A 25,841-nucleotide genomic window follows, 5' to 3' on the forward strand; every position below is an offset into this window, starting at 1 on the left:
CTGTACTTCGTCTAGCTAATGAGTCTAACCTATATTTATCGTTGGTATCGGCTTCTTACAGCTAAATGCGAGTCACATTGATTACCTACCTGTGTGTTATAGGACAATTGGCCCCAGGAATGCTGGCTGTGCAGCCGTGCCAAGGTGTTGCTTTTACGGGCGTAAGGGATCGTGTCTGGCTGAGTACTCCGTACACAGCATAGCCACTCATGCCGACATTCTCGGGGAGTTAAGAGTTAGTCGAAATATGGGGTAAGACGAGTTTCAATGTCGACGGTGTATGTTTAGTATATGTTACTGCCTAGATCTTGTTCTATGTTTGGCATCAAGACCATGGGTTGATTTGGGGCGGAGAGATTGTGAAATTGCACGGGAAGTTGCCCTTGCGTTGGTCAAATTTTACTTGCATCTCCTAGTAGTATCTTGCGATGCAGGAAAGATCCAATGCGGTCAGTCCTTGAGTGGTACATATAGCAGAATCAGGGAAGTAATCAAGGGATGTACAGAGTTTAGGGTTTGTGAGTGCTTACAGCGGTCGCAAAGCATACTATTACAGGTGCCAGCAGACTTTAGCCAGCGAGTGAAAGTACCAAGTAAGTTGGCTCGCTCTATAATAACCAGTTAGCAGAGAGGATTTCAACACCAGCCAACACAGGCTGACTATGATGAGGTCAGGCCACGTCCCTCCCCACGCCATGTGGCGCAGCGTGCGGGAAGAAGGGAAGGACGTTCAAGAAACACGTTGATGAACGCTCGGCCAATGCCCAGTAACATGTATGAAGTATTGTAGGATAAGCTAACATCTTCCTGCTCAGTACTCGAGAAGATAATCAACGCGCAGTCATTACCCAATCCGTGGCAATTCGAAGCTCTGGAAATGAAAGGACCTTCCTCGCTCAAGCCTTGCATCGACGATGCACAGCCCATTCCGCACGCACGTACAGTATGGCGGCTCCACCCTCGCGCCAGGCAGCCATCAAGATTGGACATCGCCAAGCCAAAACGAATACGATTAGAGCAATGAGGATGGATGGTGGTTAAGCTAGGAGTAGTGCTGTAGTTAATTATAATCATGATTACGGGGTTTTGTCATGGTCGTGAATATGGGGTTGTTATTACAATGGTCTTTCACGATGTGACTGTACGAGAATGCGATGGCTGGTGGTGCCCGTGTTCTCAGGCCTCCTGGTCCCTGTGAGCGCCCTCGTGGGGATTTGACGGGAGCTTTGGGTCTTCTGATTGGGGGACGTTGGAGTGTGAAACGGGATTTGGTCTGGTACTGTAGTGAAGAAGAGGAGGTCACTGTTCGACCATTTTTGAACGTGGGTGTGCGCAGTACATAGTCTTAGTGGTAGAGGAGTTGTAAAAACAGAGTGGACTGCCATCTTGCCCATACTCTTGTCTTGGCAGGTATAGTCAGCTATACTCATCGCATAGATTGATAAAGACATGGCAATTGCCGAGTCTTTGAGATGAGAGTCAAACATGCTTCCACCCATTGTTTGTTTACTAACCACAATATAATGCAATGTCAGTTTAGTAGCTTATGAATACATTGATTAGAAAGAACATTAGCATGATGGCCTCGTAGGTAGGTTCATCTTTCACTTATTCCGCTATATACTCTATCCTCGATTAAACTCTATGATAGTCAACATCGTCACTTCTTCTTTTGCTGCCGCATCCGCACCCCAAAATGGCAATAACGATGACAACGGCGACGTCAACTCGACATGATGAAGACTCATCTGCACCCAGATCAATCTTCGCAAGAAAAGCAGAGACCAAGACACCCCAATCTTGACCCTCAAATCTATACATTCTTTGATCAGTCATTCTCATCTTGACGGGTGGTGCATCACCCCCCCCCCCCCCCCCCCGAGCCCCGCTAAACAATGGCGCCCCTCCCCGAATGGTTCCAGGCTCTCCGCCATCATCAACAAGTGGTCACCTCCGACCCCAGCTTCTCCGAAAAGGCAATCGTCCTCCTCGTCGTGGGACACATCTTGATCCTCTACACGGTGTTATGTTGGCTCGGAGCTGGCATGGAGAGCGGTCAGTCTCATCCTCGTCATGAAGCCGACCCCCAATGAAATGTGGAGCCTCAAGCTAAATATATCATGCCATCTACAGCAGATAACCGCGATCATCGAAAGACCGAGTGTCTCGAGGGCCAGTTCGAGCTCCAGCCCGAGCCACGAGAGTCAAGCAGATCCACGTCCAACGATCAGAAACACGGCCCGAGCTCCTCTGCCCTGAACCTGCATGTTTGATGACAGACCAATGTCGATGCGATGTGATTGCGATACGTCGAATTCGCTGCGAGCAAACATAGCTCGCTGGGCTCTCTCCATCCTTAGCTTCTCAGCTTGACACTTTGACAACCCGTTCGACTCGGCGAATAAAATTACCCAATGACCACTCAGGTACCGCGGAGCTTTGATGTGCGATGATTGGACGGTCGCGCGACAACGGCGATTCTGAAACTTGGGGGCGCGGGAAACTAAACCATGATGGTCTTACGGCGAACGGTGTCATATGCAGTTTGCCGGTGATACCGTGATATGATAGCTATGAGCATGCATTATTATTCGGTTATACGAGGGTACGAGGAGCCCCCCAAAACTTGAAATCGGTGGCTGGAAAGGGGATGGGGGCTGGTGGGATTTCCAATCGGCACTAACGGATGGGAAGATGGTGTTCTTGATTGAATATCGGGTGGCTGGTTACCCCTGAATTTGCTGTTCATAGGGATAAGCAATTTGACTGCTTGTATTATTGGGTGCATTTTTTAATTAGTCTTGTTGGGAATCAACTTTGAGACATGAAGCAATAGAGCTGCACATCCTCATTTCTTCAGTAGGCGCTGGGGCCTCGGCGGCTCCAGGACCCGCGAAATAGTCTTCGGTAGTGCCGAATCGATCTGAAATTTCAGCAATGTTTTCACTGGGAGTTGGGCTTGCTGTACTATTCGTTACTATTATTTAAGTATTGCGTCCTATTCGCTGGACTGGATCGATAGTAAAGCAGAGCTGTCAAGTGTCAACCCGAAGCATGAGTTCCCCCTGACTATCAATTGCGGTTATGCAGTAGTTTCCAGTCCACCTCGTCGTACAGAGTAAACTCACACGCGACCAGAAGTATAATCCCCGCGATCTCTCAACAGGAACATGTCGACACCGTTACAAATGTATCACCATGTTCCTGGATGCAGCCGCGTCACTCCGAGGCCATGTTTCCTTGGAACGTCCCTCTCGATTAGGTGTGCCGTGTATCCAGCTCAAAACCCGCTGACTAAGTAATGAAATGAGATTCCAGCTTCAGGCTCGGAGTCTTACTAACTAGGCAGGTTTAGGGACTACTGTAGTCACTAATCACCAATCACCCCGACGACCAATGAGTAGTCGGATGCTGTACGACCGTTGGTGGGCTAAGCGAAATTGGGGTCGGAGAGTGAACAGGACAAGAAAGACTCTCGTTGGCTACAAGGTGATTATGGGGGCCAAGACTAATAAGGGGGCCAACGGATCTCCTGCAATGGGCATGTTTTATTGAAAAGCTGAACCAGTGCTACAGAGGAACCCTAACAAACAAATAACACTGTACATACATAATCCTTGGTAGTCATACTAGATTTAGTTAGTTAGCTGAAAAAGCGGAAAAGGCTGACCAACCGAGCTTTGAAAGGGAAAATTTGCACCGTGCCGAGTCCCAATCAACTGCTTTCCTCTCTCTGTCCGGAGGGTCTTGTTCATTTCAGCCATTGGCCCATCGGCGGCCCTGGATTGGGTCCCGCTGCGGCGTAGAGACTCTCTAGAGAAATTATTACCTGCACCCGTGGTCCTAGTCTGCACTGGAGAGCACCTTTTAGCACTTTTAGCACCGGTTAGTACTTTTTGGGCCTCCTCCCTTGCGGTATTTTGGTTTTATACCTGCATAAGTTTCCTAGCGTCCTGTTTCGTATTCTATACGGCGGCCGATGGTGGATGTGGCTGCGGTGCCCTATGCTCCATAATCTGGATTGCTGATTGCTCCGTCATCTCGTAAGATTTGTAGGGCAGCTTCATTGAAGGAAGCTGCTTCTACTGTACTTCTCGTAAAGATCTATGGATTATAATCATCATCAAGTACCATGGTGATAACTCGTGCATATAGAGAAGCTGGTACTATTCCTCGGCCTCGGTCGCTGCATGGCCAGCAACATCCTCTTATTATTATTCGAGATTTATTCAATGCAGTCATCAGTCATTCACATTATTCTCGGTGATCTCTCGTGCATCAGCCCGATCGGCCTCCGTCAACTCCGTTCCGCCGCATCCGCCCGGCTCTCTCTCGGAGGCTTGGATGGATCGTATGGATACCGTAGGGAAAAAGATTCTACTGTAGTCTGATTATTGATCATGAGAAAAGGAATCACTGACTTGAGATCCAAATAATAGATAGCTGCCTATCTGATCATAATTCTCCTAGCGACCAGAGCTGTAATTAAGGAGCACCGCCCCTCCTCAAGAACGGGACTAGTCATGGTAAATCATACTGTAGTTAACTAACTACTTAATTAGTTAGTTGTACTGTAGTTAGTACTGTCGTGAAATGGAAAGTCTCTGACGTTATGGACTTTTTTTTTCTCGCTGCTGATTTTTGCTGCCAGCCCGAACCCTGGAACGCCGGTAATACCAATACCAGTTCCATACGGGCCTCCCAGCTTTGCTCCCCTTCTTAATCCTTTACTTCTTCCCTTCCCCCCGGTCCTCCTTCAATTTAATTAATCTTCACCTTGAGAGCTTTTCGACCTCACGGCCACCGCGACGCCTTGCATACAGACCGGTTCACCCACCACCACCTAATCCAGACAATCCTCTCTCATACCGGTCTGTTGACAAGCAACTCGCTGCCAACCCTCCCTGTCGAAATTCTTTCCGTCTCATCCCGCGCGATCTATCCCTCGACGCCTGTTCCCGCCTACTCCCCTCCTCACTCTCTCCCTATCTTCCACTACGAGTGATCCCAAGAGTCTGTCTCCGCCAGGAGACTAGCGCCGAACAAAATGAATACCTTCCCATCATGGAAGGATCGCACGCAGAACCAGTTCGGCAAGCTTCAGATCCAAATGCCATGGCGCTCCTTCCAGATGCTCGTACCGCATCGCATGCGCCGCAAGATCCGCTCAAAGCTTCGAAGCCGCATATCACCAACCTCCTCCATCTCGACTCTGCAAACCTCATTCTCACCTGTCGATACCCTTCGATCGCTCCAGTCTCATCGCTGGACTATGTATGACTTCCAGTACCTGCTACTCCTGATCCTCGGCTTCTTCTCCTTGACGATCATCCAATCCCCTGGCCCGTTGGGCAAGACCTCGATCGCGACTCTCCTCCTCTTCTCCCTTCTCCTGCCTATCACCAGGCAGTTCTTCTTGCCATTTTTGCCCGTTGCGGGTTGGCTCATCTTTTTCTATGCGTGCCAGTAAGTTTGAACTACTCTTGTCTCCTGTTTCGTTTGGGCGTGTTGCCTCCCGTACGAGCTTACGCCCGTATGGATGGCGCACGGAATGCTTCTCCGAGACTTGGGTGTGGAGGCAAAGCTTTGTTATGCTTTTGCCGCTTAAGACATGAATTGAACATCTGGGTCTAACGAATTGATTACAACAGATTCGTTCCTAGCGACTGGCGTCCCGCTATTTGGGTCCGGGTGTTGCCTGCTATGGAGAACATCCTCTATGGTGCCAACATCAGCAATATTCTGTCTGCCCACCAAAATGTGGTGCTCGATGTGCTGGCCTGGATTCCCTATGGTCTGTGCCATTACGGTGCTCCCTTTGTCGTCTCCTTGATCCTCTTCATCTTCGGACCCCCCGGAACAACCCCCTCTTCGCCCGCACTCTCGGATACATCAGTATGTTCGCGGTTACCATTCAGCTGGTCTTTCCTTGCTCGCCTCCCTGGTATGAGAACCTGTACGGTCTCGCTCCGGCCGATTATTCCATGCAGGGTAACCCGGCCGGTCTGGCCCGGATCGACAAGCTGTTGGGCATTGACCTGTACACTTCGGGCTTCAAACAGTCTCCCGTCGTCTTTGGTGCTTTCCCCTCGCTCCATGCTGCGGATTCAACTTTGGCCGCTCTGTTCATGAGCCATGTCTTCCCCCGGTTGAAGCCCCTCTGGGTTACCTACACCCTCTGGATGTGGTGGGCTACCATGTACCTGTCTCACCACTATGCTGTGGATCTGGTCTGCGGTGGTCTGCTCGCGACCGTGGCCTTCTACTTCGCCAAGACCCGCTTCCTCCCCCGTATCCAGTCCGACAAGATGTTCCGCTGGGACTACGACTACGTCGAGATTGGTGATGCGTCCCGTGAATTCGGTTACGACCTCGCCAGTCTGGATGGTGACTTTACTCTGGATAGCGACGAATGGACTGTGGGCTCTTCGTCCTCGGTCAGCTCGGGTTCTCTGAGCCCCGTTGACGACCACTACACCTGGGAGAGCGAGACTCTGACTTCGAACCACGACCTCGAGGCCGGTCGCTGAAGCACCCACCCGACATGCATATATCGTTTTTTGACTTTGTTCATTATTGCATATTCTCTTTTTTCTCCCCTTGCGGGGACGGCGTTAACACTTCACGACACATGTTGGGACCATCATCTGCATCGAGCCATTTTCGACACCTACGTTTTTAATCACCCCTCTACTATTGAGGACCTCTGGTTCATGCGGTCCCCGATTCGCTTGGACTGAAGGTTCTATTTTTACTTTTTCTGGCTGTACATGCCATTGTTCATTCTCCACCGCTGGGATTGAACGTCTTTCCCGTCTATAATCTTAATACCGGCGGCGCGCCCTGGTTTCGCCTACCCGGGCTTGTGTGACTGCGGATGCATCTCCATTCCGCTCGCATCGCCACCGTTGGACACCTTCGCTTGTACAGAAAATGGAACTCGCCTTGACCCTTTTTTTAGGAGACGATCCATGACTTTCGATTCTTCAATTCTCACTCATGTCTTTCGCTACGACCATTTTTATCCACTGGATGAGCATTATTTTTTCTATTCGCTTCACGCTCATCCAGTTTGCACAAACATTTTTATCATTCGTGTCGATCGCTTACGAACTGGCGCCTGGGAACTTTTTTTGGGAACACGGTTTACGGGGACTGGAAAAAAAGTTTCGGCGCCTTGCTTGCACTATCACTCGCTGTGCATTAGAACATTTTTTGGTTGGACATTGGCTGCTTCGCGCACATTTTTTGCATTTGGCACATAGAAGGAGGAATGGGGATTGGAGAGGATTATATTCCCTTGGTGGTGCCGTCATCGCGGGCAGGAGGAGAACCCTGCCTTGACAGGTTGAGATGGACCTGAAATTCTTTGAACGAACTGGGATGGAGAACGTTGGTGGCTACTGGGAGGTGAAGAGAGATGGGAATCTGGACGGAGCCTGTCTTCTCTTTTACACCTGGCCGGTTTAATTCGCCGATCATCGTGGCTTTCGGGAATGCTGAACCCCCTAATTCGATTCGATTCGGAATGTGCATCGCACACAACACACTACGCACCCCCCTCCACGACCTTAATGTTTGACTCCTAATGTCTCTTTTCCCTGTCTTTTTTCTCCCTCTGTTGCCCTCCTCGGGGAGACGGTGGTGGGTGCTTGTGTGGTTTTGCACTTTTTTCTGTTTTGTTGTTTCGGGTATAGCCCAGGGCCTTGCAGAGGCGAGTGGTTCTGGTGGATTATCATCGTGAGCATTATCCTTAATCCCTAGATGAAGTTATGAAGAATTGTACATTATTATTATGTCGGTGTTTTCCTTGTAAGAGAGACTCTTGTAAATGTGAGTATCCTAGTCTGCTTGTAAGAGGCATCTGTAGTCGAGTCTAGTACACCTGCACCCCAGATCTATAGAACCATTTCCAATTTAGCTTTGTATAGATAGCCCGTATTCTTGGGTTATACTGATCGTATCAATAACTTACAGACCAAACCCTTCCTTCCTAGCTCGAAAGTGACCATACAATGGCCAACACACCCCGCCTTCCGCAGATCATCCCCTCGTCTCTAACTGGCTGAACCATCCTGCACGGGTCGATCCCACGGGCCCCAAACTTTGGGCTCCAGGTTGATGGTGCATGTGCCTTTCCGAGAGATGCCGGATTAGCCTAGCGATAACTAGCATTGACTCTTGAACCTTTTCTCTAATTGGTAAGGAATACTATGCTAGGAAGTGGTTAGGTAGATGGCGGAGGTCAGGTGGACAGTGCTTGTTATGCTTGTTTTTGTGCTTGATATGCAGGATTTGGGTTTGGGTCGTGTGTGCTGGATTTGAAGGGCACATGCATGTATGCATGTCCACTGTGTCTCGTATTCGTTACCTAAAGGATGTTTTGTGTGTATTGATTAGGTTCTGGGAAGCGAGGGACGTTGGTGGGGTTAGTTGGCCATTTTGGAATGTGATCGTATGATGGTCTGGGTTGTCTGTCTATCTTGTAGGTGTCATCACTTCAAGAGTGCAGTGCAGTGGAGTGCATGAAGGCCCACGGTCTAAACAAAGCTTTCCTTCATATATACTCGTATACAGACAGAAGCTAATCGACTATGTCCTTATCATACAAGTCTCAGTACGAAAGCAATGCACTAAAAATGACACCAAACTAGCCAAAGCGCCTGTGAAGTCCTTTGTTAAATTTCATCAAATCTCTATATTACTAGTAGTCGTTCCTTATTCATCATCAAAAATCTGTACACGATCTGCATACTCGCGGATATTCGAGACGAATGTCTCTTCGATCTCGTCGCCTTTTCCGCCGGCCACGCGGAGGATAAGGTCGTTTAGGGAGGCGCGGCCGAGGATATCAACATGATCACCTAGGTGGTTTGGTCAGAATTTGAGCGTGATATGGGGAAATTGGACGAGCCGGGAGAAAGAAGATACCTGTGTTTGGTCCGCCTCGAGGTGAGAAACGGTCCGGTTCATGGGGCATCTCAAAGACCTTGATCTTCGATCCCGCGGGGTTATACCGCTTCATGCGCCATCCCTTGGCACACATGTAGCCCGTGCTAAGCAAATTGACAGTTCCGTCACCTTCGCCCATCATGACGCCGTGATCGATATTCCCGTTGGTGGTGACGGTAGTATCGATGCTAACATTAAGGTTGACTAGAGGATCAAGCTCTTCCTGGTAGAAGTAGCTCCGCTCCGTAGGCTTTCCAACGCCATAAAAGCAGTAGATCTTCATATCCGGTGCATAGGGTAACCGGGCCTCGAGTGGGTTCAGCCATGTCCGCGGGTCTTTCTCGTTCGCTTCAACTTCACGCGTGGTATGGGCTACACCGTGCGAGTAACTGCCCAACACCTGCTTGCGGTACCAATCCTCGCTCTGATCCAACAGGTACTGCAGACTCTCGGACGTTGTAAGGTTGCGGCGTGTCCAGGAGGAATTGGTCTCACGGAAATTGAGCAAATTGCCGAAGCTAATCTCTTGTCCGGGCTGGTCGTCCGGGGCCCAGGTTGCGTTGCCCCAGACGGCTTCGCCGCCCTTGGGCAGCATGCTGGAAATGCCGGGCATGGCTCGGAAGATCTCTGCACGCTCTTCCTTGGACAGGAACTTCTCCAGGCCATAGACGGCGAAGGCATTCAGTTGTGCTGTATCGCGCATCTCGCCGGACAGCACGGCGGTCAGTCCTTTGACCGCGCCGAGCATGCATCCACTGATGTTGACCCACGAGTCAATGTGTTTGTTGACCCAGTCCTTGCCACCCTTGCCGTGGTCTTCGCTTTCCACCCACTTGAAAAAGTACATCACAACCTGTGAGCCCATACTGTGCGATGCCAGGGTAATCTTTTCGCCCTGCCCTTCCACCGCAGTTTCAATATAAGATTTCAGCCGGCTGAAGTACTTGTCACGAACTTCGAGGTTGGGATACGCTAGGCGCCAGTCGTAGGCGGCAGTAAACGCATTGGTCGGGTCATAGCCGATAGTTGCCAGGTTTTCGAGAATCTTATTCCAAATCCAGTATCCCGTGATAAAGAAGTCTGTAGCGTCGAATCCCTGCGCAGCCCGTAGCTTGATACCGGGCGGATCGAGACCCGTTTCACGATCGAGCATGATATGGTTCTTCCATTCTGCCTTGTCCATCACCAGTGCCCGCATCATGCTCCAGCTGCCCCATAGTCGACGGCGGAAATATTGGCGTGAACTGACGCCCGTTCCCCAGCTTTCAAGACCAGTCGAGATGACGCCCGGGATCATCACAACGGGGTGTTTCGCTTCGACTCCTTGAGCTTGGAGTTGTAGACCGACGGAGAATGAATCATAGCTAACGGCTTCGCGTTCGTGTTGCTATTATCGCGTGATAAAGAGTCAGCCCATGTCTTCAACGCATAGAGAAGCTAGGTAAACAGGGCGCTATGCTAGGCAAGCAAACGCACCGAGAACGCCTTTGCATCACGCACAATTCCTTGGGGTATGACATCAATCAAAGATTCGAGGTTCAAGTCCATCAGCGAGTCCAAAGAAATGACCTCCTGCTGGTTCGCAAAGAACAGGGCAATAAATATGCCGAACAGGCCACCCAGCACGAAGATGAATCCATTGCGACGTTTGCTCCGCGGTCGGATGACCAACTGCTTCACTTTTGCACCATCAAATTCAGCGCGAAGCTTTTCCTCTTCAGTTTGAATCCGGTCCAGCCGGGGCCGGTCCTTGTTGTCGTTGTCGTCGTGAGAGGGGGCGTCGTGAGAAGGGGCGTCGTCTTTGCCCGTGCGGCGGCGCAACATATTGCGACCGCTCAGAGAGGGGGTATGCTCAAGGAGCTATGACCGGAGCCCGGGAGGACCAAAACACACCTTGTCCAGGGAGATGGTCGATGGTAGAAACGAAAGTCTAGGAGAGAAAAGCGAGTCAGCTCCAGGAGAACATCCCACCCCAAAAAATCAAGGAATGTTGTACCTGCGCGAACGTGAACGGGAGGATCGGCGTCACATGGCAATCGCCCAATGTACTTCGCAGCTTGGCTCCGCCCCACGAACGTCTGCTACTTGCTGCTAGTTGCTTGCTCCATCGCCAATCAACCGGACTCTCCGCCAACCATCCGACTCCGCGACCCCCTCGACTCTCAAGCTTTGAGATTTTCTATCCACCCCTCCGCATCCATGAGCTCATGACGCTGCGGCAATGACCCAAGATGCCCCTTCCGACCTCCGCTACGTGCGGTACGATAGCGCCCGCGAGAACGAGTACGTCGCCGCCATGCGCCAGCTGATCTCCAAGGATCTATCCGAACCTTACAGTATCTACGTATATCGGTACTTCCTCTACCAATGGGGAGACCTCTGTTTTCTGGCCATGGACGACAAGGGCGAGATGGTCGGTGTCGTGGTGTCAAAGCTGGAGCCGCATCGTGGTGGCCCGCTACGAGGGTATATCGCCATGCTGGCCGTGCGCGAGGAATACCGGGGACGGGGCATTGCCACTAAACTGGTGCGCATGGCCATTGATGCAATGATCGAGAGGAATGCAGATGAGGTATGTGTATCCCCGACGAGTAAGAATCTCTTGCCAGTCTAGCCCTGCTCACTGTGTCGTGTGTCGCGTGCAGATCGTCCTCGAAACCGAAATCACCAATACCGCTGCAATGAAACTCTACGAGCGACTAGGTTTCTTGCGCAGCAAGAAACTGCACCGATATTATCTGAATGGCAACTCGGCCTACCGGCTCGTCCTATATCTTAGGGAAGGAGTTGGCTCAATTCGAACATCGTTTGACCCATATGGTCTGCCTCCTGCCCCTCTCCCAACTCTCGACCAGATCTTTCATCCACCTGCTATCGCGCAAGGCAATGGTAGTTAATCTGCTTAGCGTTATTAGCAGAATACCTGATTACTTACCCCATGAAGAAGGATGGGCATGATCATGATAACCTTATGAAAAAAATGACACGAATGAATAGACTTGCACTTGCACCTGGAATCGGCGTCTGGATTTGACAACATATAGTTAGTCCTTGGGAGGGTAGACTTTCACTATCGGCCTTGTACTGGGTTAGCTTTTGCTTGTATCTCTTCATGTTCCGTGGAGTCCCTCTCACATCATCATTTTTATTTGTTGTCCTGTGATAAATAGCGTTCGTCTGTTTGCCTTCTATCTAGGTTATCTTCTATCCTGGGTGAGAGGTACCAGTACCCAGATATTCCAGCAAAGGCTCTAGGTTATCTTTTCTAGGTTGTAGCAAATAAAGCTAGCTTTTTCCTTTCAACTAGAAGATATGTATCTCGTATATTCTCTTCATAAAGAAAGGGATTCGATACGAGAATCTGCAGACTCTGACGAGACTATCTGTGTGTTATTTCTGTTACCTTGATAGTAATCATTACCCCTTCAAAATCCTACAGACTGACTGTACTTGGAGACTCTTTTAGCACAGTATCATCAAGGATCATTGGGTTTTATTGAAGGTCAACGAGAAAATCCCAGAATTCTGTATGAAATTCCTAGCAAAAGATGTAGTTGCTTCAGGAATAATACTTCACTACTGTGATGACCGCATTTCTCACACAATATTTGATCATCTAGTATTTAATAAGCCTTGTTGCTTTGATGGGATGTAATTTCCTTATTACAATTCGATTCCATCCTGTTTAGTTGCATCAAGAGCGAACAGATGCTGGAAATTAATATAATTCATCAAGTTTACGTGGCGCCCCCTACGTCATCGCGTGCATCACCCGATTGAGCTTGATATACAAAACAGTAGTACAACCAACCCTCGTCAACTTTAGATATCCACGACCACAGAGCAAACAAGAACCCAAAGTTCTCTAAACTCCCTGATTAGCTTTACTATTGCTATTCCCCACATCCCTCAGCAACTCTCCAATTTCCTCCGCGATGTCTCTCGACCCCGTCACCAGCGGTCTCGGCCGCGGCCTCCCCGCCAACAAAGTCACCGAAACAGCCACCGACACCGTTCAATCAACCGCCCAAAAACCACTACAACAAGTGCAAGAAACAACCAAACCCCTCACCGACCCAGTCATCCCAGGCGAATTCCCCTCAGAAGACGGACCCCGCGACACCGACCAACCACCCCCCGAAATCAACTTCCGCGGCATCTGGGCCGGCCTTAGACACTGGTTCGCGTCAATGATACCACAAGCCTTCGACGGGTTCGAGTGGCTTGTGACATGGTTGGTGAACCGGTACCTGCCACCGCCTAAACAAGCGGCTATGTATGAGGAGGCGCTGAAACGACCTATTGCTTCGACCTTCCTCGTGTGCCAGATGATCTGCTGCGGTGTGCCGTTGTTGGTGTTCCTGGTCGGGGTGGGAGTGTTTGCGATTGTTGCGGTGTTGTTGTATATTGTTCTGGCGTTGTTGATTCTGGGGCCGATATTGATTGTTGCGAGTATGATGGGGGTTTCGTTGTGGGGCTGGGGGTGGGTTTTGTATGGGTTGGTTAAGTGGGTGGATCGGCGGTTTTTGGGGGGGATGATTACGCGCTTCTGGTTGCCGAAGGTGCAGGGGGAGAAGGAGAGGACGAAGGACGATAAGGGAGAGGGAGAGGGAGAGGGTGAGATGGAGACGGAGGGGGAGGGGGATGGTGACAAGAAGGATAATTGAGGTGTTGTCGAGTCATGGTCTGCTTTTGAGAGATGAACTTATATGTTCCGCACTTTTTTTCCCCCTAGGCTGAATGAATCATGATACAGCTATTTAGAATTCGCAATGTACTCAGGCGCAATTTCATTAACTGCAGATAAGTAAAGCTGCTCGATTTGCTTCAATTCATCCTTTCTTATGTCTCATATGTAATGGATCAATGAGATATGCTGCACCTTGGGATATAGATATCACACGAGACTAGGGACAATCAACTTCTCCATCCAGAGATTCCAACAGCGGTAGAGTCACATGGGCACTACAGCCGTTCTACATACATGCCTCTTCCTGCCCCTGTTCATGCCGACGCCCATGCCCACGATTATGCACCTCATCTTTAGCTACTGTAGTCAGAATCAACGCCCGTTCCAGACTCAAATGTCATTCCAGCACAGACCAGCCTAGGTCAAGCATGAGCATCGAGCACGCGGTCAGCCGACAGGCAACTTGGTGAGTCTCGCATGGGCCATTCCCCCGCCAGACAGGAATGTAAGGTTCGACGGTGGGCAATTAGTATGAATTAATTTAATTACACTTCCACGGCGATCTTCTTCAACCGGTTGGCGACACTCCTAATGTGGTTAATCCTCGAGTCGATCCTACGGGGACCCGCTAATTATCCGTCAACGGGACCCATGTCATTGATAGGGAGGCCCTGAGGGAAAAGGGGAAGTAAGATAAAAACATAAAGTGAATATTGTTGAATAAATAGGAAGTATCCTGATATCTTATTGTACTCTGTCCTGGGTAGACGCATGCATTGCTGATCGTAGGCTCTTGCTTACTGATACTGGGGGTATCATGATATACAGTATAGCATATGCATATCTACGGTACTCCGTATATTATTATTCGAGTGGGACGAGAAATGTGTAAAGCGGCACGGCAGTTCCCCGGAATTCCAATTGAGGGGATTTCTGTATCGTTTATCGGTTGTCACTCCGTACTCCATATGGAGTGTGTACTGTATGTACAACAAGCTGCAACGGATCTGCAACGGCTCTTGGCGCGTTTCATGATGGACGGGAATTCGGGATGGGATGCACGTTGGCCCGTGTGGGTTTGGATGATCAGCCGGGCTGCGAGGGTCGTGGTGGGTATTATTGCATGTGTTTAACCTCGAGCGCGGACAATCCATGATTCATGATTTGTTCATTATTGCGTGGAAATGTACGGAGTATGGAGTAGGAAATTTCTGGTGATCATTTGTTATACTGTAGTATCTGGGGTCTTTGAGATTGATTATGGGGTACGAGTAGCGGGAAGTCTCATTTCCTGAGATGATGAGCATGGTACTGAAGTATTAATTACTGCTTTTTCCTTTTATTTCCCTGTTGTTGCATTTGATTTATTACTTTGCAGTTGCAAAAGTAGTACGTGCGCTACGTTTACTCTGTGCCTTGTCCTATTATTCGCGACTTTGTAAGGAGTACTCACCCTGCCATGATCCATCCTCGAGTATCTCCTGCCCTCGCCACCCCCAAAAATGTATCAAGTCCTAAAGAATGGACAGTTCCTGCCAGGCACCTGCATGTCTCAGGCAAGACGGATAGCTGCACTGCATTAGAACGGTCCTGCCATCAGGGGCAGTTGACATGTAGGACAAGACCATGTAGGAGATGCAGCAGTGTTCATCCTGGCCTACAAAGAGCCAAAGACTGGAGAGGGGGAAAACTCTCAAGGATCATGGACATGGATGGCTCAATCCCGAGAGTCCCACTCTGGTATCCACTTTGCGCATTTACCCCTGACCAGCCCCCGAAGCACTGACCAGCTCCAAGCAAGTGAGGACCAAGGCAGGGGCCAAAAAAGCAAAGAAATAGAGCAAAAGCAAGACAGAGACGATAAAAAAAGCAACGACGAGACAAGTGGTGAGTGGTCCGGTCCAGTGCACCCCCGCATGCGACTCATGCGACTCTTACGTCCATTAGGGTTAGTGTGGGTGGGAAAGAGTGGTGATTTCTGAGCTTGGGACGCCAACAGGTCCATGACGGTGTAGGCTACGTGGGTTTATTGAACTGAAATCACTATCCGAGTCATGCTATTCTGATGGTGGGAGGGTAAAAATGCGATTTGTGGGAAGGATTCATGCGGAGTATATAAGAGGAAAAAGCATGTGTATGCTTGCTAAAGAAGGTGGGTATTGAGTTGGGCGCGGAGGTCAAGTTTGCTCAGTAGGTTTGTCTTTGTTTTTTGCTTTGATGTTATTCTGGTTATTAAATCGGATGTTTGGAGCTCTTCATTCTTTGTTTGTACGAAGCACGTCCTCGAATAATGAAAGCGGACCGCAACGATATCGGATGGATGAGCCGGGATGGTCTGCCAATCCGGCTGAGATCCGCTAGGAGCCTTGCGTGAGACATCCCGTTGATAGCGTCGAACGATTGTAACACCTGCAACAGTCCAGCGTTGTGGATGGAGGAGTCGAGCAGATGGAAGTGGGGGTGTTTGTTTCTTTTTGGGGAGGATCTTTTGTAGCCTAGTTTGGTAGACACATGGCCCTGGATGAGGTCAGTGGGGGAGATAAAAGTATATAGCCGACAGAAGCAATGAGTTTGCAGAATGAAGCAAGTTGGAGAAATGTTATATGGAGAGCCAGTAATAAAGTCACGTTCTTGTAGGACTTGGATGTCATCTTGCCGGGCATGGGGATCTATGCTCGTTCTATGTACCTCTCCTCCATACCATATTGCGATGTCGATAGAATCTTGCAATTGAGAACAAAATAGCCCCCTATTTCCAACCCGTCCCAGAAATCAATCTGAAACTACGTGTGACTTGAACAAGATATTGTCTTGTAACCCATTTGGAGAAGGAGGAGAGGGGAGGGGTATAGTTCTAAGTGTCAGCTCATTCCCTGCACCAAGCTCCATCGTACTCCCACCTTCCTCTCGCTGAAGCATGTCGGAATGCAAGAAGAAAAAAGTATCCCGTCCCACATGGAGGTCTCGTGGACAAGAATCCAACCCGCTAGTCCCAAGTTTGAAACTTTGAACGGTCTTGACTGGTCGGCATGTTTTAGGGCCCTCCCCACTTGGTCAGTCGGGGAGAGTCAGTGCGGCCCCGTTCTCCTCCCCCATTCTTGCTTCGGATGCAGGTACCGCCGGGGTGGGCCATGCAGATTGCGAATGAGCAATGAGACCTGTGTAACTTTTGGAGCATTGAGATGTCCTCAAGGGTGGGTTGGTACTGACGTCAAGACTATAGAGTGTACTAGATGGGGATAGTTAAAAGAGAGGATGTCCAGAAGACGACACTTGAACCTTAGTAGTGTGAACTGGGACAGGGACAGATTTGAGGGTGGAGAAGTTTGGATGAGATGGAGTGGATGGTAGAGGGGCCATGAATCAAGAACTGTGTTGGATAGGTACGAGTATATATCTCATAGTTTGCACAGTACTAAGTAACAGTAGTACTGTAGTGCACTACTTGTACATGTATATTTGCCCATAACCCAGATAAGAAGGACTTGGATCGTCCGAAGCAAGGCAAATCAAGATCTTCCTATGACAGGCGGACCGTGCAAGGTGATTATGAAATGAAAATCAAAAGGTATATCATTGCTGAATATACCCATCGTCAGGCTTACGTATTATTATAATATGATAATATGATAAAATCATATGGGGTTAGCAAGGACGGTACTTTGCGGGACTTGGAATTGGGTGTGGCAAAGGATAAGGCAATTCTTTGGGACCGGGTCAGGGGAAGGATATCATCGGCAGTATCGGCAGTAGTTGGTACATAGTCCTTCTGACTGTGGTAGTAGAGTTCCATATTTGGATAGTTCGCAGAAGGTGGCGAACAAGACCGGTCCCTGATGAGTTTAGGTGGTGCATGGGGCCAGGGGTAAAAGAGAAAGAGAAAAATAAAGGCGACAGTTCACTTGAAGAAGGTTCCCCTTGCATAAGAGGGAAAAGTATGCTTCCCCCCCTACGATCGGGTCAAGGAAAGATAATCGACCTAGGTAATAGTTAAGTAGCTAATCTAGTAATAATAATAATAATAATAATAATAATACTTTCTTTTCTATTATCGAACCCTGACCGACTGAATAATATTCCTGAATTATAATCAACTTGTCTCCCCCTCCTGCTCCACCGCTTCTTATCCACCGCGCGTTTCTCTTTTTTCCCCAGGGCCCAACTAGTAACTAGTTCGTTCACTAACAAGCAAACTAGACGAAAAAGAATTAATCTCCCCCTCGGATCCCCCCCCTCCTCTTACAACTAGTCACTACTACTACGATTCTCCTCCCTCGTCTCCTTCTCCCATTCTACATCTTCCCCTCCTTTGGACCTTACCTTTGTTCCCCTACTTTTCAAACCAAGTTGGGCATCCTTATCTTCGCCTAATTCTGCCCTCGTATCGGCCCGCGCCAATTGAGTTGTCATTTCGCGTCCGCCCGATTTTCCCGCTCCCTTTTCCGTGGTCGTGTCGAAAACCCTCTTTACTCTACCAACCTCTTCACTTTCTCCCTGCTTGGTGCTGGGCGTGCGCCTTACTGTCTCTACGCTGGGGATAGATTTAAGGTAGGCGCCTGCAATTACTACTGCCTATCGCCTGTGATCCCGGCATAGTCAGCCAATTGATATATACTCATCCCCCCTATTTTCTAGACTGCCGCGCGAACGACATTTCCAACCATCGCAGTCCCCTGCGGTGCAGTCGAATTCGCGTCTTCAATACCCACCGGCACGTCGCCTGATCCCACAATGTCCGTAGCGACCATGCTTCAACCCGCATCGAGAATCTCCCGAGCCTCCTCCTCCTCGTCCTCTTCGTTTCAGCCCGTCGCACGACAGAACACCATGTCTTCGCACGATACTAGGTCGATCCGCCAATCCAAGCGGATGTCGGTCACCGCTCTCTACCTGTCCATGTCCGCAAAGGATCGGGATTTGGAAATTTCCGATGACCTGGCACGAGGTACGCGGTGGCATTCCCCTGGAGTAGTCTTATTAGACGTGTTGTGGTACTGACTCGCAGAAACCAGCCCAGAAATATCTTCGCGAACTCAAGTCAAAGATATCGTCGCAGTCGAAGAAGAACTTCGTCTTGGAGAAGGATGTACGATACCTAGATTCGCGAATTGCGCTGTTGATTCAGAACCGAATGGCGCTGGAAGAGGTAAGAGAGTGATGAATCGTGGACACCGTTGGAGGGCTCAATTTCATGTTACTCACACATGTCTTCTAGCAAAACGAAGTTGCGAGCCACCTTGATGATACCGCCGATCCACAAGAGGGATTCTTCCCCAACGACGAACGAACCCAGAAATATGGCAATCTTCTGTTCCTCCTGCAGTCCGAACCTCGTCACATCGCCCACTTGTGCCGTCTGGTCTCCATGGCCGAGATCGACTCCCTGCTCCAGACAGTCATGTTCACCATTTACGGAAACCAGTACGAGAGTCGTGAAGAGCATCTTCTACTCACCATGTTCCAGTCCGTCCTCACCTACCAGTTCGACAACACCCCTGAATATTCCTCCCTCCTGCGCCAGAACACTCCCGTCTCCCGTATGATGACGACCTACACCCGCCGTGGCCCCGGTCAGAGCTACCTCAAGCAAGTCCTCGCCGATCGTATCAACTCCTTGATTGAGTTGTGCGACGTCGACCTGGAAATCAACCCGTTGAAGGTGTACGAGAGCATGGTGAAGCAGATCGAGGAGGAGACTGGCTCGCTTCCTGATTATCTGGCTCGGTCCGTGACTGCCGAGGATGCTGCCGAAAACAAGCAGGTTCAGGCTATTATTGCCCCTCGCTTGAAGATGTTGACCGATATCGCGAACGGCTTCCTGGCAACCATTATCGAATCGGTGGACGAGGCGCCTTATGGTATTCGTTGGATTTGCAAGCAGATTCGCAGTCTGTCTCGTCGCAAGTATCCCGATGCTCAGGATCAGACCATCTGCACTCTGATCGGTGGTTTCTTCTTCCTCCGCTTTATCAACCCTGCCATTGTCACCCCTCGTTCGTACATGCTGATCGACGCTACCCCAACCGACAAGCCCCGTCGTACTTTGACTCTGATCGCCAAGATGCTTCAAAACCTGGCCAACAAGCCCTCCTACGCCAAGGAGCCTTATATGGCCAGTCTGCAGCCTTTCATTGAGGAGAACAAGGAGCGAGTGAACAAGTTCCTTCTCGATCTTTGCGAAGTCCAAGATTTTTACGAGAGTTTGGAGATGGACAACTACGTGGCTCTGTCGAAGCGTGATTTGGAGCTCCAGATCACTCTCAACGAAATGTACGCTACACACGCTCTTCTAGAGAAGCACAGCCTCGCCCTCACCCAGGACCACAACTCGCATCTCTCCCTGCTACTGAACGAGCTGGGTGCCGCACCACCTCAGGTCCCCCGCAAGGAGAACCGTACCATCACAGTTCCCCTGTTCAGCCGATGGGAGACTGCTCTGGACGATTTGACCGCTGCCCTGGATATCACTCAGGAAGAGGTGTTCTTCATGGAGGCCAAGTCGACTTTTGTCCAGATTCTCCGTTCCCTGCCCCAAAACTCCTCGGTCGCTCGTCGCCCATTGCGCCTGGACCGTATCGCTGAGGCGGCTGCTACCCTCAAGAATGACGCCGTGATGGTGCGAAAGGGTATTCGCACTATGGAGCTGCTAAGCCAATTGCAGGATATGGGTGTTATTGACCGCTCGGATGAGTTCAGTCTTCTCCGGGACGAGGTCGAACAGGAACTTGTCCATCTCGGCTCCCTCAAGCACCACGTGCTGGAGGAGACTCGGAAGCTCGAGGAGGTGTTTGCAACCATCCGCGACCATAATGCTTACCTGGTCGGCCAACTGGAAACCTACAAGTCTTATCTCCACAATGTGCGCAGCCAGTCCGAGGGCAAATCGCGGAAACAGCAGAAGCATCAGGAACTGGGACCGTACAAGTTTACGCATCAGCAGTTGGAGAAGGAAGGTGTCATTCGGCGGAGTAATGTGCCGGAAAACCGTCGGGCCAACATCTACTTTATGTTTAAGAGTCCGCTGCCCGGCACCTTTGTCATCAGTCTTCATTACAAGGGTAAGTCACGAATGTTGCCATTCAATTTGTTGACGTATGCTAATCAATCTTTCAATTCAGGCCGCGCCCGTGGATTGTTGGAGCTTGATCTCAAGCTTGACGACCTTCTCGAGATGCAAAAGGACAACCTGGAGGATCTTGACCTGGAATACGTCCAGTTCAATGTCACCAAGGTGCTCACCCTTTTGAACAAACGATTTGCACGCAAGAAGGGGTGGTAAAGGTCCCCAGGTTCCAGCAAACCTCGCCTTACTGACCACGGAACTCCCCCTTATGATTGATGAGACCGAGCACGAAGGAGCAGCGTTACACAATTGTCTCTCCAACCTCCTCCGTGACTCGAATAAAGTGGGCCTCACTCTGCGCCGCTACTACTCTTTTGATGATCTTGAATGGACACGGATTTGTCCGTAATATACATATACCCGTCCGTCCTCGGCCTACAGAACGATGGACTGGACTGATGCACTTGGCATGACTTGACCGCGCCCGCGTCTGCTCGCCCAGAGCTATTACCCCTCGATGAGTTGGGCATGAGCGGCAAGCATGTCTCGTGTGAAATGTGAATGTGATTGTGAATGTTGTCGATACGCGAACATAGTTGATGGAGGATGATCACAGTGGGAACCCGCTGGCTCGGGGACCCGTGGGTGATTGTTGGAATGATCGAATGATCGAGTTATATCGGATCGGTTTTATTTTCTTCTGTATTTCTCCCTTGTGGTGGATGATCTTTTTCTTGGTGGCAAGTTATACCCAGCGCATAGTTACTGTTGTTTTTTTTTCCCATTGGCTCTGGTTCTGTTATGTTGATTCGGCGAGTGGTTTCTCCTGTCTTTTAATCTTGTCTCGAAGTTGTTTTTGAATGCTTCTATCACCGCTCGTGCCCACCATTGTTTCCTGGGTCTCCTTGCGCTGTGTATAATAATCCTGCTTATTGCTGTCCGGTTGTCTGTTGATTTGAATACCCGTTTCTGCCTGTTCTTATCTCTTGCCTGTACAGAGCCAAGCCAGATGCCGTTAATAATCATTGCGAATCTATTCGGGCTGATGATTGAGACTTTCTTGTCTTCTAGTCTTTGACTGTAGTTACTATTTCCCGTGTATGATTTATTAGATTGTATAACCAGTACATATCAAAGACCAAGGACACGACTGACGTCGAATTTGCGGTGACTCTAATCCACAAGTGCCGATGATCTCGTGTTGCTTGGGTCGGTTTAGTTAGCCTGACTTAGTATGAACTAAGAATTAGTTGGACTTGGTTAGTTACTGGTGCACTAAATTGCTGTCCTAGCGTCTTGTCTTATAAGTGGATTCATTCGACACCGCCTCATGCCCCTCTTCTTATGTTTTGATTTTTTTTCCAGGGATAAGAATCGATTCCTGGAGATATTCAATGGGATGTAACCTAGGCAGAGACTGAGATATACTGGATGCAACAATCCCGTAATGAAGCAGCCCAAGACCAGCCTAAGGTTATGGCTGACTTAGAATCAACATAGCCACTCTGGGATAACAACATTGGCATTGGGCCCCACGCACCCCTATATGGCCTGCTTCTCTCCGTATGGAGTTCATACTTTTCTCCCTTTTCCTTTCCAGTCGAAACTTGGTAACTTGGGGGAATGACAGCTGGTCGATGGGCCTAACAATAACCGGCTCACACGTCCACCCAATTCCATTCAATGCACATATTAGGCCAACCCCTAATAATACTGAATAAATTGTAGTCTCATCAATTACCCAGATCCAGAGTAGGTTATAATATGTACAGAGTAAAGAGTAGTAAACAACCATAAAAACGTTAGCGTCTCTCTATTTACGCAGCAAATCCAGCCGATCTCCCCCAGTCGCCGGTTTTAAACCTCGAGGTGGCCACAATCCCGCCTTTCACCCACTCTCCACTCTCCGCGACTCCCTCTCCTCTCCCCTCTCCTTCTCCTTCTCCTTTTCTCTTTCCTCTCTTTCTCCTTCCAACCCGCCCATTCAACCCTCCTACATCCATTCACCATGGCGGCCCCTACCGAGCAGAAGCTCCCCACCGACCCCAAGTACGACCACTACGACTACCCGACCACCGCGCCGGAGAAGCAAGATGGCCACCCCGGCCACACCACCCCGGAACAGGATGCGAAGGTGTTCCAGCTCCGGACAATGCTCGAGCAGCTGGGCTACACGGAGCGATTGGATACTCTGACTCTGCTGCGATTCCTGCGCGCTCGCAAGTTCGATGTTGAGGCTTCCAAGGCTATGTATGTTTGTTTCTTTTCTGGTTTGAATCTTGGGAATGTTGTTGGGTGGCGGTGTCTGCAATGCGGGCGGAGGGGTACACGAGTACTCTGTTTTGAGACTGTATCTCTTCTTGGGATTCGATTCTGCTTGGGATTTCCTGGTCGCGGATGTTGTAATGATATGATCGGTTTCTAATTCGTGTCTTTTGTGGTGGATAGGTTCGTGAACTGTGAGGAGTGGCGCAAGAAGTTTGGCACAGATGATCTGCCTCGCACTTTCGAGTACCCCGAGAAGCCCGAGGTGTTCAAGTTCTACCCTCAATACTATCACAAGACCGACAAGGTAGGTTTCCTCTCGCCGTGGTGGAGTGGTCGTTGCTACAATGGCCCTGCTTCTTCGCTCGAATGTTTCTGACCACCCCCGCCATTTCTACAGGATGGCCGCCCCGTCTACATCGAGAAGCTGGGCAAGATCGATCTCAATGCCATGTACAAGATCACCACCGGCGAGCGCATGCTACAGAACCTGGTCACCGAGTACGAGAAGCTGGCCGACCCCCGTCTGCCCGCCTGCTCCCGCAAGGCCGGCAAGCTCCTCGAGACCTGCTGCACCATCATGGACCTGAAGGGCGTCGGCGTCACCAGCATCCCCTCCGTCTACGGCTACGTCCGCCAGGCTTCCGAGATCTCCCAGAACTACTACCCCGAGCGTCTGGGCAAGCTGTACCTCATCAACGCCCCCTGGGGCTTCAGCAGTGTCTTCTCCGTCGTCAAGGGCTTCCTTGACCCCGTCACCGTGAACAAGATCCACGTTCTCGGCTCCGGATACCAGAAGGAGCTCCTCGCCCAGGTCCCCGCCGAGAACCTCCCCGTTGAGTTCGGCGGTTCTTGCAAGTGCGAGGGCGGCTGTGAGTTGTCTGACATGGGCCCCTGGCAGGAGGCTGAGTGGGCGCGCGAGCCTGCTTGGGCTACTGCCCCTCCTAAGAAGGAGGGTGAGGAGGCCGTTGTTCAGAACGAGGATCCCGGCTACGAGAAGAAGGATGCCGAGGGTCAGGAGGGTGCCCAGGCCAGCGCTTAAGAGGCGTGAGGGAGACTGGAAAGGCAAATCAAAGCAATTTATAGAGAACGTTTTATCTTTTTTTTTCTCCCATCCATTCGCTTCGCCGTCTTGCATTCGTCCGAAGCTGGGCAGTGTTACTGCTGCTCGAGCATTTGTTGGACGCATACTCTATTCCCCTTCCATCTCCTCTCCCATCTTCTCCTTCCTTCGTTCGTACCGAACCCGCCCCTCTGGATCTGAAATAGAAAAAAGAGCGAGAGAGAAAGACAAATCGGGCACCCCCAGACCAGCGAGATCGTGGATGGGAAGATCTTGTTCATGAGTGATCTGCCATCTAAATTGTCGTTGCTAAGATCGACGAACTACAAGAAGAAAAAATCCTGTTTCTATTTGATATCCCCCCGAATTTTCTGGTTCGTTCTTGTTTGAATGCAATATCTTGTCTTGAAATATTCTCGTCTTGTCTATAATGCTAAGGTTCTCGTTGGTCTTGGAAGTACAGAATGTAATGCATGTTCTTAGCAATTGGAAGAGGTATAGAATTTCTCCTTTGTTGTCTGATACCAGGTTCAAGAAGAGTATATGTTAGGAGAGGTCATAAGAAATGGATTCAATCTCAATGATATGATAGCTCAACGAGCGTAAGAACAAAAAATAATAAGATAATGGTATCATAATCCTCAATTTCCAACCACGACACCATAACGCCTCCACCCTCCCAAAGAAGTGGAATAAAAAACCCAAAGCGCTCCAGTCATAAACCGACATAACCATTCTATCCCATTCTGCCATATCCAAATCCCAGGACATCCCAAATTTAACATCCTCACATACTCTCCACAACTTCAGCCGCCCGCCCAGCCCGCTCAGCTTTACCAACCGTCGTCGCCAGCGCATTCCCCTCAGAACCAGCCTCCTTCCCGACCTCGGAATCGCCTTCACCCTGTAATCGTTGCAGTGTTCGTAGCGCATTCTCGTATACCTCGGCCATATCACCGTTCCGCCAGCGCTCAGCTTCTTCGTCTGTGCCGAGTGGGATGTCGAGGGTCCAGGCTGGATTGGGACGGGTACGGGCAGAGCGACGGCGTTTCGTAGATGTCGACGCCGATGCAGATTGGGTGTCCACGTCCATAGCATCAGCATCAGCGTCAGTGTTCACGTCCTCCGCAGTCCGGTCTTGAGTCTCCTCATCCTCATTCTCCATCACCGTCTCATCTTCGTCCTCTTTACTTTCCTCCTCAATCAACCCAGCCAATTGCGCGGCATACACCTTCGCCGCCTTCCTGGGCGCCTCACGACGTAATTGCGCGACGGTCGTCGTTAGAGATTCGAGTTGTGCGTAGAGCGTGCTTACGCGCGAGGCGAGCTCGGAGTCAAAGGGTTCGTACTCGACTGTCTCTGGTGCGGTGAAGGCTGCTGGGAAGGGGAAGGCGGGTGATGAGGAGTCTAGCCCGTTGATGCTGATTGAGGAGGAGGCTGTTGTGAAGGTGCGGGTTATGTACTGGTTTGGAGGGAGGTATTCATTAGTCTTTGTATACTGTGGGTTCCTTTCGCCGTGTTTGATGCGTATATTATCGAGTGATATATATGCCGAGTATAGTATAACGGCTTAAGCTAGTATTGGGTAGAGGGAGAGTGTTTGATTGATCCTACCTCATCGACCAATTCCCGCACGCGCTCGCGCATCGGGTCTGGCTGGTCATCGTTGGTTGCGGAAGGGGGAAGATTCAGGTCCAATTTTTGCCGGGAGAGCGCGACTGTGTTGGCGTATAGATAGGTGAAATCGGCTGGGGATTGGAGCTCGACCTTGCGGTAGTGTGGTGCCGCCATGATGGTTGTTGCAGTAT

The 25,841-nt window shown here is 50.0% G+C and overlaps 9 protein-coding genes across 9 annotated transcripts; 7 read left to right on the forward strand and 2 right to left on the reverse strand.

Annotated features, from left to right (window-relative positions):
* Positions 1-1,154: 1,154 nt before the first annotated feature.
* Positions 1,155-1,343, forward strand: N7473_008280 (uncharacterized protein; the record flags this gene model as incomplete). Its single annotated transcript, XM_057154220.1, has 1 exon — positions 1,155-1,343. One exon carries the CDS (start codon positions 1,155-1,157, stop codon positions 1,341-1,343), a length of 189 nt encoding a protein of 62 aa, XP_057008558.1.
* A 552-nt stretch (positions 1,344-1,895) lies between these two features.
* N7473_008281 (uncharacterized protein) lies at positions 1,896-2,273 on the forward strand (the record flags this gene model as incomplete). Its single annotated transcript, XM_057154221.1, has 2 exons — positions 1,896-2,055; positions 2,134-2,273. 2 exons carry the CDS (start codon positions 1,896-1,898, stop codon positions 2,271-2,273), a joined length of 300 nt encoding a protein of 99 aa, XP_057008559.1.
* A 2,486-nt stretch (positions 2,274-4,759) lies between these two features.
* N7473_008282 (phosphatase PAP2 family protein) lies at positions 4,760-6,530 on the forward strand (the record flags this gene model as incomplete). The annotated part of the gene is made up of 3 exons (XM_057154222.1): positions 4,760-5,466; positions 5,652-5,895; positions 5,919-6,530. Exons 1-3 carry the CDS (start codon positions 5,048-5,050, stop codon positions 6,528-6,530), a joined length of 1,275 nt encoding a protein of 424 aa, XP_057008560.1. The 5' UTR covers positions 4,760-5,047.
* A 2,133-nt stretch (positions 6,531-8,663) lies between these two features.
* Positions 8,664-10,937, reverse strand: N7473_008283 (phospholipid:diacylglycerol acyltransferase). The gene is made up of 3 exons (XM_057154223.1): positions 10,429-10,937; positions 8,932-10,339; positions 8,664-8,864 (listed from the first exon to the last, which is right to left on the reverse strand). Exons 1-3 carry the CDS (start codon positions 10,774-10,776, stop codon positions 8,719-8,721), a joined length of 1,902 nt encoding a protein of 633 aa, XP_057008561.1. The 5' UTR covers positions 10,777-10,937; the 3' UTR covers positions 8,664-8,718.
* A 125-nt stretch (positions 10,938-11,062) lies between these two features.
* N7473_008284 (peptide alpha-N-acetyltransferase MAK3) lies at positions 11,063-12,238 on the forward strand. Its single transcript, XM_057154224.1, has 2 exons — positions 11,063-11,524; positions 11,598-12,238. Exons 1-2 carry the CDS (start codon positions 11,174-11,176, stop codon positions 11,847-11,849), a joined length of 603 nt encoding a protein of 200 aa, XP_057008562.1. The 5' UTR covers positions 11,063-11,173; the 3' UTR covers positions 11,850-12,238.
* A 649-nt stretch (positions 12,239-12,887) lies between these two features.
* N7473_008285 (lipid droplet assembly factor 1) lies at positions 12,888-13,619 on the forward strand (the record flags this gene model as incomplete). The annotated part of the gene is made up of 1 exon (XM_057154225.1): positions 12,888-13,619. One exon carries the CDS (start codon positions 12,888-12,890, stop codon positions 13,617-13,619), a length of 732 nt encoding a protein of 243 aa, XP_057008563.1.
* Positions 13,620-17,859: 4,240 nt separating this feature from the next.
* On the forward strand, positions 17,860-21,733 carry N7473_008286 (Ras GTPase activating protein IRA2). The gene is made up of 5 exons (XM_057154226.1): positions 17,860-18,190; positions 18,278-18,587; positions 18,655-18,788; positions 18,858-20,700; positions 20,761-21,733. Exons 2-5 carry the CDS (start codon positions 18,374-18,376, stop codon positions 20,919-20,921), a joined length of 2,352 nt encoding a protein of 783 aa, XP_057008564.1. The 5' UTR covers positions 17,860-18,190; positions 18,278-18,373; the 3' UTR covers positions 20,922-21,733.
* Positions 21,734-22,713: 980 nt separating this feature from the next.
* Positions 22,714-24,012, forward strand: N7473_008287 (SEC14 family lipid-binding protein; the record flags this gene model as incomplete). The annotated part of the gene is made up of 3 exons (XM_057154227.1): positions 22,714-22,955; positions 23,154-23,277; positions 23,371-24,012. The coding sequence occupies 3 exons, from the start codon at positions 22,714-22,716 to the stop codon at positions 24,010-24,012; spliced, it is 1,008 nt and encodes a 335-aa protein (XP_057008565.1).
* Positions 24,013-24,820: 808 nt separating this feature from the next.
* Positions 24,821-25,824, reverse strand: N7473_008288 (uncharacterized protein; the record flags this gene model as incomplete). The annotated part of the gene is made up of 2 exons (XM_057154228.1): positions 24,821-25,495; positions 25,648-25,824. 2 exons carry the CDS (start codon positions 25,822-25,824, stop codon positions 24,821-24,823), a joined length of 852 nt encoding a protein of 283 aa, XP_057008566.1.
* Positions 25,825-25,841: the final 17 nt, after the last annotated feature.

Source organism: Penicillium subrubescens, assembly GCF_028828155.1.
Source record: "Penicillium subrubescens strain IBT 31985 chromosome Unknown utg000005l_segment0_segment0, whole genome shotgun sequence".
In the NCBI taxonomy this organism is placed as follows: domain Eukaryota; kingdom Fungi; phylum Ascomycota; class Eurotiomycetes; order Eurotiales; family Aspergillaceae; genus Penicillium; species Penicillium subrubescens.

What these genes read in the sequence shown, in the direction of transcription:
- N7473_008283 (XM_057154223.1), bottom strand. Translation starts at nt 10,776, where the DNA reads ATGTTGCGCCGCCGCACGGGCAAAGACGACGCCCCTTCTCACGACGCC. An exon ending in GTGATGCAAAGGCGTTCTCG is followed by an intron (nt 10,340 to 10,428) that starts GTGCGTTTGCTT and finishes ACGCGATAATAG; the next exon opens with CAACACGAACGCGAAGCCGT. An exon ending in TCGAGGCGGACCAAACACAG is followed by an intron (nt 8,865 to 8,931) that starts GTATCTTCTTTC and finishes CAAACCACCTAG; the next exon opens with GTGATCATGTTGATATCCTC.
- N7473_008284 (XM_057154224.1), top strand. Translation starts at nt 11,174, where the DNA reads ATGACCCAAGATGCCCCTTCCGACCTCCGCTACGTGCGGTACGATAGC. An exon ending in TCGAGAGGAATGCAGATGAG is followed by an intron (nt 11,525 to 11,597) that starts GTATGTGTATCC and finishes TGTCGCGTGCAG; the next exon opens with ATCGTCCTCGAAACCGAAAT.
- N7473_008286 (XM_057154226.1), top strand. Translation starts at nt 18,374, where the DNA reads ATGTCCGTAGCGACCATGCTTCAACCCGCATCGAGAATCTCCCGAGCC. An exon ending in ACCGAATGGCGCTGGAAGAG is followed by an intron (nt 18,789 to 18,857) that starts GTAAGAGAGTGA and finishes CATGTCTTCTAG; the next exon opens with CAAAACGAAGTTGCGAGCCA. An exon ending in CATCAGTCTTCATTACAAGG is followed by an intron (nt 20,701 to 20,760) that starts GTAAGTCACGAA and finishes CTTTCAATTCAG; the next exon opens with GCCGCGCCCGTGGATTGTTG.